This window comes from Nesoenas mayeri, assembly GCF_963082525.1.
Source record: "Nesoenas mayeri genome assembly, chromosome: 6".
Taxonomy (NCBI): Eukaryota; Metazoa; Chordata; class Aves; order Columbiformes; family Columbidae; genus Nesoenas; species Nesoenas mayeri.
Window position 1 is genome coordinate 42,598,235 of NC_137545.1, and position 18,188 is coordinate 42,616,422.

At 41.5% G+C, this 18,188-nt stretch overlaps 1 protein-coding gene across 1 annotated transcript in view; it reads right to left on the reverse strand.

Moving 5' to 3' along the window:
• Positions 1–18,188, reverse strand: part of NEB (nebulin) — a gene marked incomplete at both ends in the record, with an annotated part of 113,845 nt that overhangs the window by 74,038 nt on the left and 21,619 nt on the right. Inside the window, 23 exons of the mRNA XM_080347214.1 lie at positions 551–658; positions 754–858; positions 1,212–1,415; positions 2,843–3,154; positions 4,331–4,438; positions 4,534–4,638; positions 4,992–5,195; positions 5,867–6,178; positions 6,548–6,655; positions 7,429–7,533; positions 8,005–8,208; positions 8,407–8,718; positions 9,540–9,647; positions 10,534–10,638; positions 11,092–11,298; positions 11,450–11,761; positions 13,131–13,238; positions 14,045–14,149; positions 14,834–15,040; positions 15,789–16,100; positions 16,478–16,585; positions 16,712–16,816; positions 17,418–17,624. Coding sequence (XP_080203340.1) covers positions 551–658; positions 754–858; positions 1,212–1,415; positions 2,843–3,154; positions 4,331–4,438; positions 4,534–4,638; positions 4,992–5,195; positions 5,867–6,178; positions 6,548–6,655; positions 7,429–7,533; positions 8,005–8,208; positions 8,407–8,718; positions 9,540–9,647; positions 10,534–10,638; positions 11,092–11,298; positions 11,450–11,761; positions 13,131–13,238; positions 14,045–14,149; positions 14,834–15,040; positions 15,789–16,100; positions 16,478–16,585; positions 16,712–16,816; positions 17,418–17,624 — 4,071 coding nt within the window. The remainder of the gene's footprint in view (positions 1–550; positions 659–753; positions 859–1,211; positions 1,416–2,842; positions 3,155–4,330; positions 4,439–4,533; positions 4,639–4,991; positions 5,196–5,866; positions 6,179–6,547; positions 6,656–7,428; positions 7,534–8,004; positions 8,209–8,406; positions 8,719–9,539; positions 9,648–10,533; positions 10,639–11,091; positions 11,299–11,449; positions 11,762–13,130; positions 13,239–14,044; positions 14,150–14,833; positions 15,041–15,788; positions 16,101–16,477; positions 16,586–16,711; positions 16,817–17,417; positions 17,625–18,188) is intronic.

Consider the following 18,188-nt stretch of genomic DNA (forward strand, 5'->3'; position numbering starts at 1 on the left):
GCATGACAGAGAAAATTCAACTGCTGGAGTGCTGGGCCATGAAAAGATACTCTGGGGCACAGTCATGAGACTGGTCTAGAGTGACTGGACCTGCCCCAGAAATGAGAAATGTCCCAGTCAGAACACAAAACGTGGTGGGGTTTTGTTTCCTCATGTCCAGCTCTGCTGTGGAGCTGCAACACCAGGGACGTGCAGACCGGCAGCACTGAGGGCAGCACAACACCTCCAGATTCCAGTCTGATGCACAACGTGATGCTGCCACAAGTCCAGGAGGAAAGCTGCTTTGGATTGTGTCCATCACCCAGCTCCCAGTTATTCTCTGCACACCATCTACAAACTCTCACAACACCCAACACCCATAACGTGCAGGGACAGCTACAAGAAGAACCTGCAGAATCCAAGCATTTACAGACTGGCAGAATGGTTATGACAGGTAAGAAATGTGTTCATCTCTCCTCTATTCATCTCAGGCTGAAAAACCTGGGCTTTAACCACAAGCACCTGGAAACCATCCAACACTGTTTACCACCAAGGGCTCCTCTGTACTTACATCACTCGCAATGTCTCTGGAAGCTTTAGCAGACTTGATGGGAATGGCATCTGCCCGCATGTCGTAGCCCTTCTTCTTCTCTTCCTCCATCGCAAGCTTGTACAGTTTCTGAAAGAAAAACAAGCGTTCCCCTCAAGCAACACTTCCGCCCAGGACACAGCAGCAGCCAGGGATGGACACTGCACCCCAGCTCAACCACCTACCTCACTGAAGTTCACTCTGTTCTGCTGGGCTTGCAAAATACCAGGTGTATCTGGCATAATGTGGATACTGGTTTTGTCTTTCTCCCAGGCTTCCGTGTACGCTCGCTGAAAAAAGGAGAACAGCGTCAAATAAATGTCGTGCAAGCATCAGGTAACAATCTCCAAGAACAAATGAGCCCAACAAACTGAAGCAAGGGCCCTCTACGTTGCACTAACTCGGGAACACCTTTTCTTGATCCACAACTTTCTAACGCTTCACCCTTTTCTTTTCCACACTGCACCCAATCACTGCTCCAGCCACACTAAGTACAATTTGATCTAAACAAGGAACACAGATCCCTGGTGCAAGACAATGCAACATCCCTCTTGCAAACCCAGGCCCTGCAAGCAGAGAGCCCAGCGTCCCGGGAAAGGAAGACGCTCCTTTCCAATAGGCTGCACACACAGGGAAATCTCACCTGGTTCATAATTTCTGAGTTGTGCTTTGCCAGAACCATGGGCATCGAGTCAGGAAGGCTCGTGAATCTGATGGTGTCCGGGTGCTGCCGATACTTCTTGTCGCTCAGGATCTGGCTCGCCCTCTTGTTCTTCTCATCGTCCAGAGAACCAGCTGGGGACCAGCCGATGCCCCTCAGCCACTGAAGGTCGGACCTGTACACGTTCTGAAAGGACACGAAGGACACAAAGCAGCTCAGCAACCTCCTTGCTCCACACAACCACTCCCCCTACCAAGGGAAGCTCTGACGACCAAATCACATTCCCCTGCGTCAACAGACCAGCCACCACTAAAGAGATTCCTGTTACGCTCAGTTCCCCCACAACCTGGCTCCCCACACCTCAACCAGCACCAGCAGCTGACAAGCAACCCACAAACCCTCCCCAACCATCTGCTTAGTCTTCCTGGGACAGACCTGCCCCATTTGGCTATTTCCAGCTGCCAGACCCTCATCACCTACTGCTCTCATACCATTCGCCACTGCACACAGGGCTGGCCTTTGCCAGTTCTTGGTCCTCCAAAATAAAATATTTGACTCCGTTCGAGTGGAGCATCTCCCTTATGAGGAAAGGCTGAGGGAGCTTGGTCTCTTTAGCTTGGAGGAGACTGAGGGGTGACCTCATTCACGGTTATTAATATGGAAAGGGTGAGTGTCAGGAGGATGGAGCCAGGCTCTTCTTGGTCACAACCAATGGTAGGACAAGGGGTAATGGGTACGAACTGAAACACAGGAGGTTCCACTCAAATATTAGAAGAAACTTGTTCCCGGTGAGGGTGTCAGAGCCTGACCCAGGCTGCCCAGGGGGGTTGTGGAGTCTCCTTCTCTGCAGACATTCCAACCTGCCTGGACACCTTCCTGTGTAACCTCATCTGGGTGTTCCTGCTCCCTGGGGGGATTGCACTGGATGAGCTTTCCAGGTCCCTTCCAATTCCTGACTTTCTGTGATTCTGTGATTCCCCTGCCACCTAGAGCTCCAGCCACCTGCAGGAGCCCTGCCATCAAATTGCCCAAGACAAGACAGGACTCTTCTGTGACTATCAAATATGACCTCCATGGAAACTTTATCATTGGCCATTCTGAGCAAAATCTTAACAAATAAAGCGGTACTACTGTGTTGTCTCACAAATTGTAAAATGAGAAATAAATGAATTTGTCCCATATGAGAAAGCTGAATTTGTAAATTTTGTTTCAGTTCAAATACACAGCTAACATTTTTCAACTAAAAGAGATTTGATTTAGATGAGACATTAGGAACGAATTCATTATTGTGTGGGTCGTAAAACACTGGAATAAGTTGCCTAGGTATGTTTTGGCTGCCCCCTCCCTAGAAGTGTCCACGATCAGGTGGGACACTGCTTTGAGCAACATGGTCTAGTGGAAAGTGTCCCTGCCCATGGCAGGGACGTTGGAACTACATCATCTTTAAGGTTCCTTCCAAATCAAACCATTCTGTGGTTCACCAAGACAATACAGCCACAACACAGTCTCATAGAATCAGCCCAGACTTCTGCTCTCCACCAGGACCTTCACCAACAAAGGAACAGAACACAACACACTCTTCTGCTTTTCACACACACAAAACAATTACTTACGTCACTCTGCAGGTCGTACACTTTCCTGGCCTGGACAACATCGTTCTGGTCCGGCAGACAGGTCCAGCGGTGCAGAGGGTGCTTGTAATCAACGTCACTCACCAGCTCCTGACACTTCTTGGCCAACACGATGCCCAGCATGTCCACGGGGCTACTGAAGTGTGTCTTGGACTTCTCAAAGGCTTTCTTGTACTCCCTGTCACTCTGGATCTTGGCCACGTGCATCGACCACACCATCTTTGGATCATCCTCTATGTTACGGGCCCCAATGTGGTGGCCGAGCTGCTTGCGATAGCCTTCTTTGTATTTGTACTGCGGGGTTAAAAACACCAGTCAGATTTTGACCAGCTCTTCTCCCACCCAACACTATTCTCTAGCAGTGCCTGCGAACAATCACTTTGCTAATGGAGCCCAGCAAGATCACCTCATGAAGAGGCGTCTCCATGCAGCACATCCCTGCTGTGTCCTATGCTTCCATCCCACCCCATCACACACTGGGCTGCAGGAGCCACGTGGAGGCCCAGGCAGCAGCTCCAGCCAAGCCGGCTGGCGAAGCAGGAGCGCTGCACGGCAGCAGACAGGATCCCGCTCAACCTGAGCATCCCCAGCAGCTGGGACACAAAACTCAGGAAAAATAACCAGACATCTCTAGTAGGCATCTGGGCCTCATCCTGCACAGCCGTGTCTGCATTCACAGACACAGCTCAAGCACCTGACACACTGCAGAGTTCCAGCCTCTCCTGCACAGTGTCAGTGCTCTTATTCTACAGTCCGATGTGTCCTCAGCTGCAAGTCTGCAGACACTAAGATGGGGCAGCAAAACTGCGGGTAAATGACATATTTGCCCCGCCTCTTACTGAAATGTCCAGTAGGAATAAGGATAGACTGAACTGATATCCTTACAGGAGGGAACAGTCCTGAACTACAGAACCTCACGACAAAGTAAATTCAGCTCCTGGAGTGCTGAGTCCTGAAAAGATATTCCACCCAACAGCCATGACTGGTCTATAGTGACTGGAGGTGCCCAAGTCCAGAGCAAAATGATAAATGCTCCAGTCAAAACACGAATCTCGGTTGGGGTTTTGTTTCCTCATGTCCAGCTCTGCTGTGGAGCTGCAACACCAGGGATGTGCAGACCGGCAGCACTGAGGGCAGCACAACACCTCCAGAGTCCAGTCTGATGCACAACATGATGCTGCCACAAGCCCAGGAGGAAAGTTACTTTGGATTGCGTCCATCACACAGTTCCGACAGTTACTGTCTACACACAATCTACAAAGTCTCTCACAACACCCAACACCCATAACATGCAGGGACAGCTACAGGCAGACCCGAAAGAGCTAACATGTTTCTGGACTAGCAGAATGGTTATGACAGGTAGGAGCTCTGCTGTCCCCACTCATCTAAGGCTGAAAACCCTGGGCCTCAACTACAAGCACTCTGAAACCGTCCAACAATGTTTGCCGCCAAGGGCTCCTCCGTACTTACATCACTCGCAATATCTCTGGAAGCTTTAGCAGACTTGATGGGAATGGCATCCGCCCGCATGTCGTAGCCCTTCTTCTTCTCTTCCTCCATCGCAAGCTTGTACAGTTTCTGAAAGAAAAACAAGCGTTCCCCTCAAGCAACACTTCCGCCCAGGACACAGCAGCAGCCAGGGATGGACACTGCACCCCAGCTCAACCACCTACCTCACTGAAGTTCACTCTGTTCTGCTGGGCTTGCAAAATACCAGGTGTATCTGGCATAATGTGGATACTGGTTTTGTCTTTCTCCCAGGCTGCTGTGTACGATCGCTGAAAAAAGGAGAACAGCGTCAAATAAATGTCGTGCAAGCGTCAGGTAACAAACTCCAAGAGCAAACAAGTCCAACAAACTGAAGCAAGGGGCCTCTACGGTGCACTGACTCAGGAACACCTTTTCTTGATCCACAACTTTCTAACGCTTCATCCTTTTCTTTTCCACACTGCACCCAATCACTGCTCCAGCCACACTAAGTACAATTTGATCTAAACAAGGAACACAGATCCCTGGAGCAAGACGATGCAACATCCCTCTTGCAAACCCAGGCCCTGCAAGCAGAGAGCCCAGAGTCCCGGGAAAGGAAGACGCTCCTTTCCAACAGGCTGCACACACAGGGAAATCTCACCTGGTTCATGATTTCTGAGTTGTGCTTTGCCAGAACCATGGGCATCGAGTCAGGAAGGCTCGTGAATCTGATGGTGTCCGGGTGCTGCCGATACTTCTTGTCGCTCAGGATCTGGCTCGCCCTCTTGTTCTTCTCATCGTCCAGAGAACCAGCTGGGGACCAGCCGATGCCCCTCAGCCACTGGAGGTCGGACCTGTACACGTTCTGAAAGGACACAAAGGACACAAAGCAGCTCAGCAACCTCCTTGCTCCACACAACCACTCCCCCTACCAAGGGAAGCTCTGATGACCAAATCACATTCCCCTGCGTCAACCAGCCAGCTACCACTAAAGAGATTCCTGTTACGCTCAGTTCCCCCACAACCTGGCTCCCCACACCTCAACCAGCACCAGCAGCTGACAAGCAACCCACAAACCCTCCCCAACCATCTGCTTAGTCTTCCTGGGACAGACCTGCCCCATTTGGCTATTTCCAGCTGCCAGCACCATGGCAGCAGCCTATACCTCATCACCTACTGCTCTCACACCATTCGCCACTGCACACAGGGCTGGCCTTTGCCAGTTCTCGGTCCTCCAAAATAAAATATTTGACTCTGTTGCCCTTCCCCTGCCATCCAGAACTCCAGCCCCCTGCAGTAACCCAACCCACAAATTGCTCAGGGCAAGACAGGACTCTTCTGTGACCATCAGGCAAGGTCCGTCCTAAACTTCATCCCTATCCAGTCACAACATGAACTTCTCACCCAGACAACAGAGCCACAACACGGGCTCACAGAATCAGCCCAGGCTTCTGCTCCCCACCAGGACCTTCACCAATAAAGGAACAGAACACAACACACTCTTCTGCTTTTCACACACACAAAACAATTACTTACGTCACTCTGCAGGTCGTACACTTTCCTGGCCTGGACAACATCGTTCTGGTCCGGCAGACAGGTCCAGCGGTGCAGAGGGTGCTTGTAATCAACGTCACTCACCAGCTCCTGACATTTCTTGGCCAATACGATGCCCAGCATGTCCACGGGGCTACTGAAGTGTGTCTTGGTCTTCTCAAAGGCTTTCTTGTACTCCCTGTCACTCTGGATCTTGGCCACGTGCATCGACCACATCATCTTTGGATCATCCTCTATGTTACGGGCCCCAATGTGGTGGCCAAGCTGCTTTCGGTATGCAGTTTTGTATTTGTACTAATGAATGTAAAACCAACGATTAATAATCTCTTTTCAAACTTCAATTGAATTTTCTCTGTTTTCAATATAACTTTCATATAGTATCTATTTTAATTTTTTGGCATATTTTTCCAACTCTTTTTTATTTTTATTGCATGTGTGTAAGATATTAACTTATTTTTTTATAGTGATGTGCTGTGTCATTGTTAATTCTTGTATTTCCTTTAACCAACTTTACAGCGTTAAGGATTACACAACCTCTGGGGAGGGCACCAATTTAAGTCTGTTTAAATTTTAGACCTCTCCTCCTTTTAAATAAAAACATTTTTATCCATTTTTTTGTACGTGCTCTATCCCCCAGTATTATATTCAGTCCACAAGACTTACTTCACTCGCTATGTCTCTTGACGCCTTTGCTGATTTGAGGGGTATAGCGTCAGGAGGAAGATCGTAGCCTTTCCTCTTGAGCTCTTCGTATCCTAACTTGTAATGTTTCTGTTGGATTCAAAATAATTATTGCAAACAAATTCTCTAGAGAGTCTTTCAATATCACAACTTTTCTCCCTTTATTATTGAAAATCTAGTATGAGATTCCAAACACAGTTTAAATCATTAAATTAAAATCCATACATTGCTTTTAATAATGTGTATTTTGTAATTCATTATCCAAAATATGTAAAAATTACTATCTTTATGTTTTCTGATTAACTCATTTGAGATCAAAATTTTGTTTTACTTCACTTATTGATCTGAATGATTCATAGTCTTCTAAAGAGATGAATAATAGAATCCCATGATTCTCTATACACAACTTCCATGGCATTAGTTTAGGCTTCTTGAATTCTTATGATAAAGCTGCTAACACTTGTTTACCTTTGAACGTAGTCTATATTTGTTCCATTGTAACCAGGAATTTCATGAGAACTGCATAATCATAAGTCATTCTTATGAGGCAATATAATCAGACATTTTAACAAGAATGACAGTACTGAACACACATCTACAATGTTAATGCTATCAGAAGGGACAAAATAGAAAACTGTTAACTTCTCTGAATGCTTTCTTGGTATTTTTTATATTCTAGCTACTCCACTTTACATTTTAGCCATTCCACTCAGGCTTCCCAGTGCACAACAGTTTTCACAGGAATATATCAAAGTTGTGCTCACAGTTGACAGAATTGCAGAATTACTCCACTGCATTTTAAACTAAAGCCACAATGGATGTTTCCAAATTTCATAAAAGAAACATTGTGGAGACACACTTACATCACTGGTGTTAATTAAGTTTGCTTTAGCCAGCAAAATTTCAGGAGTGTCAGGCATGATGTGAACCTGAGTCTTGTCCTTGTCCCAAGCTTCTCTGTACAGTATCTGAAAAGAGGCACAAACAGAAACAGCTGGTGTGACAAAGGGCTCACAGGCACTGCAGTATTTATAAAACTCAGTTTACCTTTTCTCTACAACAGCAAAGGTGTGCTGTACAAGCAGAAGCAATGTAAACAATGCAAGATATTAAAATCAAATAATACAACAACTTCTTACTGAAATACAACCTTTTTTTCTTCGCATCCATGAAATGCCAAGGTAACAGCATTATGACAATACGTTTACATACTACATAGTGTCTTATTTGCAGTTATTACTGTATAAGTCTTACAGCACTAAAGACCCTAATCTGAACAAGGCATATTACTCCTTGACAACTGAGCAGAAGACTCTGATCATAAACATCTGATATTTGTATATTTTAAACACATGTTCTGATATGAGATCTGTTTAAAAAAATGTATACAAATCTATTCATCCATTGAATCGCAGGTTCTGTCTCTAGAGGCAACTTACATCGCTTCTATTTTTGGCATTCGATTTTGCTAAAACGATATTCATGGCATCTGGGATACTTGTGAACTTAATCGTGTCTGGGTGCTGCCGGTACTTCTTTTCACTCAGTATTTCAGCAGCTTTCTTGTTCTTTTCAGCTTCCAAAGATCCCAGAGGAGTCCAGCCAAGGCCTCTGAGCCACTGTAGATCTGCCTTATACACATTCTGTTAACGAAAACAAAAAATCAAACCCATAGTAGATTATTTCCTTGTTCATTTATTAAACCCTATTAAAAGACTAACCTGTTATTTTAGCTTCAATCTGATCTTTACTGACACCAAAAGAGAGTTACTAAAGGTACTTTTCAACAAGCAGTAAACATCTTACAAAAAAGAACCGAATGAAATGCAGCGGAAGCTTACATCACTCTGTAGCTCGTAGACCCTCTTTGCCTGGGTGACATCGTTCTGGTCTGGCAGACAGGTCCAGCGGTGCAGAGGGTGTTTGTAGTCTATATCACTAACCAGTTCCTGGCATTTTTTAGCCAGAAGGAAGCCTAACATATCCACGGGCATATTAAATTTCGTCTTCCACTTTTCAAAATCTTTCTTGTACTCCCTCTCACTCTGCATCTTAGCTACTTGCATAGACCACAACATCTTCGGATCATCCTGCAGGCTGCGGAATCCAATGTGATGTCCCTGCTGCTTGCGGTAACCTTCTTTGTATTTGTACTAAAATCATAAAGATTGCATTATTGAAATTACCATCAGAAACAGACAGTGGTAAAACACATATGCAAAATATCAATCTATTCACTCAGTTCAATGCTGCTCATTACCAATAAAATAAGCAACTTGTTACAGCTTCTAATGTAAAGTTTTAGTAGCCCCTTGACTAATGTGGATCCCTTGGTGTCAGTGTCTCCTCTCCTGGGAAGGAGCAGATCCCGGCAGACGAGGGGTGACTGGGTGTAAAGACGATCTCTCGAGTCATCTATTCATACACTCATACTGCTCACAGCTCCCAAAGCCTGACACACTGAAATATTTTGATGAAGAAAATAATCCGCAATGAAAAATGCAGATGCTTAAGCACTGGAAATATTTCCTAATATTAATAAAATCTCTTCTAGAAATGCAGGAGTTGTATTCACATCAAGTAATGATACCAGCAATCTACATGTCACCACATTTATTTCAGAGCTGTAACGAGGTCTTCTCAGTAGAGGCACTGGGATCAGCTAATTAGACCGAATTTGCTGCTGCTCTGAAAATGTAACATCCCAAATTGCAGATAACTCCTAACTTTGTATGACTAGCTGCTTCATGGATGGACCACAATCTGCGGAATTGTTGAGATTCCAGAGCAACCCTTCTTAAACTGTTTTCTTCACTGACAAGAGCAGAACAGGAAAGAGTTTTGTCAGCAATTTTGCTTTTTACTCCAGGCCGCAGCTTAGCAGAGACAGAGAGGTGTATCTGCATCTAGCGCAACTCTAGGTTCTAGCAACTAGGTAAGATGCATGTCATGTTGAAGCTGAAATGTTGCTTACGTCACTTGCAATATCCCTCGAAGCTTTGGCAGCTTTCACTGAAATGGCTTCAGGTGTGAGGTCATAGCCTTTCTTTCTCATTTCCTCCCAGCCAAGCTTGTAGAGTTTCTAAAATGGAAAACAATACTCATTAAAAATTCTTAGTAATACGTAAGTCACTTTTATTTAGATACGTTAATGATCCATACTACCAAATTCTGGTCACCTCACAGGCCTCAGTTACAAGAGAAGGGTGAGTAGAATGGGAACTGAGAAATGGGAAACTGTTAAGAAGGACCACAGGTCTGCCAAGTCTCAGACTAGTGATCAAATAGGTTTTCACTATTGCAGCAGCTTCCTACTATAGCTTATCTTGGGGATTTGAAACATTTCTGGGGAATCTGAAAGATATATATCTGGGATAATTGAAAACACTTCAATTGGCTTAACAAAATTTTAATTAATAAGGATGTAATGTAGCCATTTAACAGTCAATTCAGTTAGTGCACAGTAAATTTTAAGTACAAGTGCTTGAAAGTCAAAGATTTGCCTCTAAGCAATCATGCAAAGCGAAACCTATGTATTTTATACTGGCACAACTGTGACTTCCTCACATTTGAAAGCTGTCAGAAAAGTTAAAACCACTTCATGTAATTCTTTTCCCATATGTTAAGTTAAAAATACACACAATGAACTTGTTATTTTATAGTAAGGAATTTTTAATATGGTTGGTTTCTATGGTAAGCATAAAGTATGGTCTATGCACAACCACTTCAAAAATAGGCCTTGAATTTTCCACATATTTTACCATCATTTAGGCTGTTACTTTGCCAGTCTGAAGATTGCACTTATTACTACTCTAAACTTATTATTTACTCACATAAAAATTCTTGCCTTTGTTCTAAATCCCCCATTCTGCTTCTTCTAACTCACACAAATCAATTACTTATTTTGAAATGGGACGTACTTTTAAATTGTTAATTTAAAATGTAATAGGAAGTATCAAAAACTCTACCTGACTGTAGTTTGTCTTGTTCTGTTTCGCCTGTAGAATATCTGGCGTGTCTGGCATCACATGAACCTGAATTTTATCCTTCTCCCACGCTTCAGTATAAGCATGCTATTGAGAAAAGTAACAAGAGATGTGTTAATATAAATGATGAAGGATGGCTTTTCTGGGGCTTTCACCTTTCCCTTTGTGCACTTTGGATATAGATGGGTAAGAAGACAAAGGTACTGACTTAGATTTATTTTACTGTGTTATGACCTAACCCAGAATCAGCTGAATTTGGATTTAGTCTTGCTTCTAATGACGTCCAGCTACCAAGGTTTTCATGGCCAGTAATTTCTATACAAGAATGAGAACAGAGGTTGGAGAGGTAGCAATGAGAAAAATGAGAAAGGATTTATTCAAGCAATGCTATTTATCAGTAACTGAGTGAAGAGCAATCTGTAACAGTTGTTTTTACCCAGGGCAGCACTGCTACAGAAAAGTGGTAACAAAGACTTCTAGACTGTGTATTGAAATGGATTATATGTGAACATCTGCCTAATTTTCCCCATAAGCACTTACTTTGTTCATTATATTTGCATTATGCTTTGCAAGGACCAGGTCCATGGAATCTTTCTCTTTTGTGAAGGTGAACATGCTGGGATGCTGGCGGTATTTCTGATCACTTGCGATTTCTGTGGCTTTCTTAGATTTCTCCACATCCAGAGAACCAGCAGGACTCCAACCGATACCCTTGAACCACTCATTGTAATCCTGCTTGTATTGATTCTGCCAAACAGAACACACACGGAAAGTTTAACAATTTACGAATAGTTCATAGAAAATAATTCATTTGTTGCCAAAACACATCCATAATGAAAAACCTAAAACAGGAAGAAAAGTCACAGGTGTGAGTGAGAGCAAGAAAACAGAAACTTACATCACTTTGTATCTGGTTCATGTTTCTGTACAGTTCTAAACTCATTGCGTCTGGCAGAAGCATATACTGGTGAATCAGTCGTTTGTAGTTAGTGTTGGTTATGCGATCTTGTGCCTCCTTGGCTGCCACGATGCTGACTGTATCAGGAGGTGTTTGGTAATTTGTCTTGCTCGCCTCGTAAGATTTCTTGTACTCACGATCAGACTGCATCTTGGCCACTTGCATGTAATGGACAAGTTTGGGATCATCCTGAAGGCTGCGGAAGCCTACAAGTTTTCCCTTGTCTTTTTCATAACCTAATTTGTATTTATACTGTAAAGAGAACAAAGAGGCTTTAATTTTGTTTCATTTGCTTAATAAGCAATACCTATCTCGTAAGAAAAAAAAATACACAACAAAACCCCTAGATTAATACAAGATTTTTACATTGTCAAGAAAGCACCACAAAGCATAGAGAGGTGGTGGCTTTGTCCACCTACTCTATAGTGCACTCTAAACCAAACAGATGTCTAGCGACCCTTTTAAAAGCAGCGCTTTTAAAACACTTTCTCAGTAATTGAAATTTCCTTACAACAGTTTATTCTCCTCCTCATAGGATTCAATGTAACCTGGGGTTCAATTGCTTCCTAATCTCATTATAAATGACACAAAGAAAATATGGAATATACTGACAGAAAGCAAAAGGCAAAGAACACATAACATCTGGTTCGCTGAAGACAGTTCTTTGGAAAAAGTGCACTTTTTATTCTTTTCACACTATAGTATTAAATACTAGTTCTAAGATGAGCTATGGCAAACACTAGAACCAGGGCACATCAACCCAGACAGTTCTCTGGTACTACCGCTATCCTGCTTCCAATATTTGGCTTAGGTAACTATTTTTTGTGGTAGTCTGCACCATACTTGGAATACCTGGGTTCATATCTAAAGACGAACCATAAAATCAAATATCTAATCATGACTTCCATTAGATTTACTTGTTCAAAAGATTTAAAAATTCAAGATGCTTCCGAAGATCTTTTGCGTGTTTTTGTTTAATTAGACCACTAGTTCAAATTCTTAACCCTTTCCTCAACCTCTAATCAACCCTGGACAATGAACAGCATAGCACAGGTATCAATTCCTTTTTCCTTCACTGCTTGCGGAGAACTGAGAATGGAAGTACCTTCCTGCCAGGTCCAGAGTAGCGGCAGAGGAGCCTTTGCTCTGGTTGCATCATCTCCTACACAAAGATTCCAGAACGTCCTGATCCCAGAAGCTTCTAATCTCTGCACCAAGAAATGTAATGGGGCTTCCACCAAAGGAATAAAGACAACTGCACCAAAGCAGTCAGAATGATTTCAGACTGTACCTGTTTTCAAATATTCCTATGAATGATCTCTGAACGTTCTGGCTAAACTACAAATATGCAGCACACATTTATAAAGTAGCCAAGCACTGAGCAATGAACTGCCTTATTTTTTTTTCTAAGAGTCTCTCATGTATCTCCTTGCCTTTCTAATAAATAAATTGTTCTTTAACCCTGTCAGAAAATGTATTCGAATATATATCAAATGTCAGAATTATTCACAAGCAAGGGAATAAAGTGACTTCATATAACTGGCATATAAAACTGAACTGTGTCAAGAAATGAATATTTTATAATATGCAAAAAGGATCATTTTTACTTTCAAGAACTTACATCGCTGACAATATCCCTAGAAGCTTTGGCAGCTTTAATGGGGATAGCATCAGCTCTGAGATCATACCCTTTCTTCCTCACTTCTTCATATGAAAGTCTGTACATTTTCTGTGAAAAGAAAGAAAAGAATCATCCTTTAAGAAAGCAAAGCACACCACATTTGCTTAAATAAAGCTATTCGTTTCATACAATCACTTGAAACACGGACTATTCTTCTATTTAACACTCCTTTAACAGTTGTTTAAGGCACTCGGGCACCCGGAGAGATGAACACTTCCCAGATAACTCCAGTCCTAGTGCTGATCCAGCAATGCAGTTGGACTGCACTACAGTCAGTAACAACACTCTATAACAAGAGAGCAAAAAATGGCATTTGTTTCCCACATGCACAAATACCGGTGAAAAGTTACACCTATAAGGATGTTAGCTTTTACAAAAATGAGATCAGTATGTCTATTTCTGTGCACAATTATAAACAATACCTTATTTAGCATATGCAGATTTAACACCTGGCTACTGAAAAACTGTCTACAATATCATGTTACTGAAAGAATAGGTTCAATTTGCAGAAAGAATTTTGAATCCAGTACAAAACTTTGTGCATGGGGAAATAAAATAATAAACATATTAACAAATACGGATAGTACTCAAATTCTGGTTTGTTAGTAACTATATTATTTTAATGACCTACATGAACAATTAATAATCTGACTATAAATACTATGGCTTTTTCTTGGTAACTTTTGGTATTTAATTTTGGGGAAGGAAGTGGGGAAAAGGAAAAGCAATAGTTTTTAATGAAATTACTACAGGTCAGCAAAGTAAGAATTAGGGAGACTTTTGTATGTTGTCATTTCACTTATTCCTAATTAAAAAAATAAGAGCAACATCTTAGTCTTACAAATAGTACTCACATCACTTAAATTGAATGCATTAACTTTTGCTAAAGCAATCTGAGGAATATCTGGTGTCATGTGAACTTTCTTTTTGTCTTCTTCCCATGCTTCTTTGTACTTGTGCTGGAAGGATGGGGAAAAAAGACACGTCAACATAACCAAAAAATTAAATAAAACTATTTAAAAGAATATTTCCTATTTGAAATACAAATTTTCTTTAAAATGGTTGAAGATTATTAGTTTATCTCCTGGAAAATAAGAATCAGTTGAGAGAGTCAATAGAGCTTTACTAAGAGGAAACAGAGCTCAGGAAAGTGCACATAAGACTCTGGTGTTTCCTGTAAGTATAATGCACATCAAGTCTGGAGAATCACAAAATCATTATTTAATTTAAAAAGCATTCATATCATGTAGCAATTTCATATTAATTTAACAGCCATTAGATGAAACAGACCATATATTTAAAAGTTTGAATCCTATTTCTGAACAGAATCTCTCTGGTACTTTTAGCCCCTATATTTAAACTGTTAAAAATCTACATTCAGATGTACCAGATAAACTTTATTACTAAAATGTGACCCTCAGGTCTGTCTTTATATGTATTTCTTAGAAATATTAGGGTCATGCTTTGCTTTCAGGTAGAGCAAAGGTCTACTAAGATGAAATACAATGACAGCCAAGCAGGTTCATTAGCGGCCAAAATGGACAATTTCCAAAGCCATGTGTGCAATAGGATGGATCTTATGTCAAATATAGCTTGTTTATTACTTCTGCAAACTGAAATATATTTGATGAACACTTTCTTACCTCATCCATGATTTTAGCATTATTTAAAGCTAAGACCATGTTCATGGAATCCAAAGGAACAGAATACTTCAACCTGTCTGGATGCTGGCGGTACTTCTTTTCACTAAGAATTTCCATTGCTTTTTTGTTCTTCTCAGCTTCCAAGGAGCCCAGCGGCATCCAGCCAACACCCTTCATGCTTTCGTCATACTCTGCTCTGTATTGATTCTGGAAGCAGGAAGAAAAGAAAATAATCAAACGCATGAAAAAGTCTGTAAATCATGATACCTCTTTCTGTGCTTAATTAGCATTAGATTTTGAATGCACTATTCTAAAAAGAAGCAAACAATATCAAGATGCATACAAAGTTTATTTAGGAACAGAGCTGTTACACTGGTGTCTATTCTATTATACTGCCTTTAATACAGTGCCCAGATGCTCCTTCGGATGTATATAGATTGCTCGCATGAGATTACATGCTAAGGCCCTCCCAAAGAAGAGGATTACCTTGAACCACTATACAGAGAACAAAAAGCCCTCTTCTCTAGAGGTTAAACATCCCCGAAAACCTGAGCAGATAGCTCCTTAGCTCGTTTCCCCTTCTTCTGAAAAGAGATCTTTTTGGAACTACAAGATCAAACTATTCACGAAAAGTCAAGTTTTTCCTGCCTTGGCCTGCACACAAGTATCGCTCCTGGAGAGCCTGATGGGACAAGTAAATACTAAATATCCATTTTACTTTATACATATTATACTTATTTCTGAGCCTAAATTCTTTAGCAATAGGTATCATTTAATATTTCAGAGTTTTAGAAAAATATAATGGCTGTCATTACTGAAGGTCCCATTTAAGTTACTACTTTTTAATATACAAGAGAACTAAATTCACTAAGAAAACAGTCCTATTTATCTTACAGTGTGCTTTCATAAGCATCATTGTATTCATAATGCAAAGGTTGAAAAACCTCTTACTCACATCGCTTTGGATCTGCATCATGGTTTTGGCTAATTCAAGACTCATTGCATCTGGCAAAACATTGTAGGTATGGATCAAGTGTTTGTAGTTTGCATTTGTAGCCACCTCCTGTGCTTTCTTGGCTGCCACAACACTGACCATGTCAACTGGTGTGTGGAAATTAGTCTTTGACTTCTCATAATCCTTTTTGTATTCACGATCGGATTGTATTTTAGCCACGTGCATGAAGTGCACCAGCTTGGGGTCGTCTTCAAGGCTGCGGAACCCAATATGTTTTCCTTTCGCTTTTTCGTAGGCTAGTTTGTATTTATACTGACAGCAGGAAGGAGAAAGAACACAAAGAAATTAAAAAGATGCACTGCTAAGCTTAATTGTATCTCTGAAAACACAGAAAATACTTGTTCTTTTTCATCACAAGATCTCAGGTTCAGTCATTTAAACACAGTCCTACAAAATATCCCAGTGAACGCCCACACATGAAGCTCAGCAGCTTGCTGAACAATGAACAAAAAAGCCCAATTCAGTGCTATTCCACTGGAGAACAAGTACGGCAAAGGTTTATCCCATCAAGCGTATAATTGGAACCTAGACAACTCAAGACGCTCGAAAAAAAACATTTGTGCATAACAGCACTTTGAAAATGTTCTGTCTTTGTAGCTCCCTGAGTACTGTCGTGCAATCCGACTTACATCGCTTGCAATGTCCCTGGAGGCTTTGGCTGCTTTTATTGGAATAGCATCTGGCCGCATGTCATAACCTTTCTTCTTGTCTTCCTCCCATCCAGCTTTGTAAAGTTTCTAATTTAAAATGGCAGAGAGAACAGGTACTCTGTTACGGAGAACGAACTACTGAAGCACCCTACAGCTGAATTTAAATGTTCTCAAAAAACATGAGAACATTGTTCTGTGAGCAGAACAACTCACGTTACTCATTGTGATCTGGTTCACTCTGGACTGCAGAATTTCTGGAGTATCTGGCATCACATGAATGCTGGTCTTCTCTTTGTTCCATTTATCAGTGTAGAGCCTCTGCAATTACAAAACAATATTTAGCCTTGAAAATCATTGCACTCGTTGTTCCTTCTCTTTCTTTAGTACTTTGAGAAATTTGCAAAGTATGTTTTGATAACTAATGAATATTAAACCCCAAACTTCTCAGTCTGCATTCCCTGCTTCAATGCAAAGGATAATTTTTGTGGTTCACACACCCTCTTTCCAAGGTGAACATGGAATAGGGATCAGTGGTGTCTAGACAACTAGGGACAGATTCAAGAACTCCCCATTTCAAGGAAACTTGTACAAAACTGACAGAATTCCAAGTTTTTTTCAGGAATCCTACTGCCTGCAGAAAATGAGCAAAGTTTACCAAAACACTATTAATCTGGAGAAGACATCTTTCATCACACACACACACGATAGAATTTTAATCTTTATAAAGAGAAAATAAACCCCCTTAATTCTGAATTCAGTCTGGGGCTTCCATCATCTCTCAGTGTTCCGTTTGAACCAAGCAAACAACTATATCCACTTGAAATTCTAATGACTTCAGTGGGAACGCACCTGCCCCCCAGTTTGGCAAGACAAAGACCCAATCTCTGGCTCACTCACGATCATCTCAGTCAGTTCTCACCTTGTTCATGGTCTTGGCGTTTTGCTTGGCCAGCACTTGTTCCATGGCATCCAGTGGGATGGAATACTTCAGCTTGTCTGGGTGCTGCCGATACTTCTTTTCGCTGAGAATCTCTGTAGCTTTTTTGGCCTTTTCTACATCCAGTGATTGAATCGGTATCCAGCCAACTCCTCTCAGCCAGTTATTGAAGTCTGCTTTGTACACGTTCTTTTAAAAAATAAACAAGGAAAAAGCACAGTGAGGCAAGGAAAATTAGAATGCCTATACACACTAAAACAGGTAAGGCCTTAAAACTTCTCCTGGTCATTCATTTTTGAAGGAAAATTTAGACAATCCTTTTATTACTGCTGTTGGTTTCCAAATTCTTAGCATAACATCAACAATTAGGGATAAAAAAATAATTTCACTAAATCAATACGTAGAACTCACACTACAAACCAAATGCACAGACCTTCGAACAAATTTTGAGTGGTAAATATGAAAATCTGTCAAAAAGATAATGGTTTTTTTAAAAATTGCAGTCTTGTTTGTTAGTAGACTCAGTTCAGAGTAGAATTAATTCAGAGAAGTAACTTCTGCTTAATGGCCTGGTTCTGCACAATTATGGACACCATCTCTATTTAATCATACTTTGTAGCATGGTTTTTAGAACACATAAAGCTACAAAAATAATGTGAAATCAAACCTGTTTCTGCACTGCAGTATTAGGAGTAACTGGGAGAAAATGACAGTCTGAGAAAAAGACCCCAGACTTTCACAGCATGTGGATAC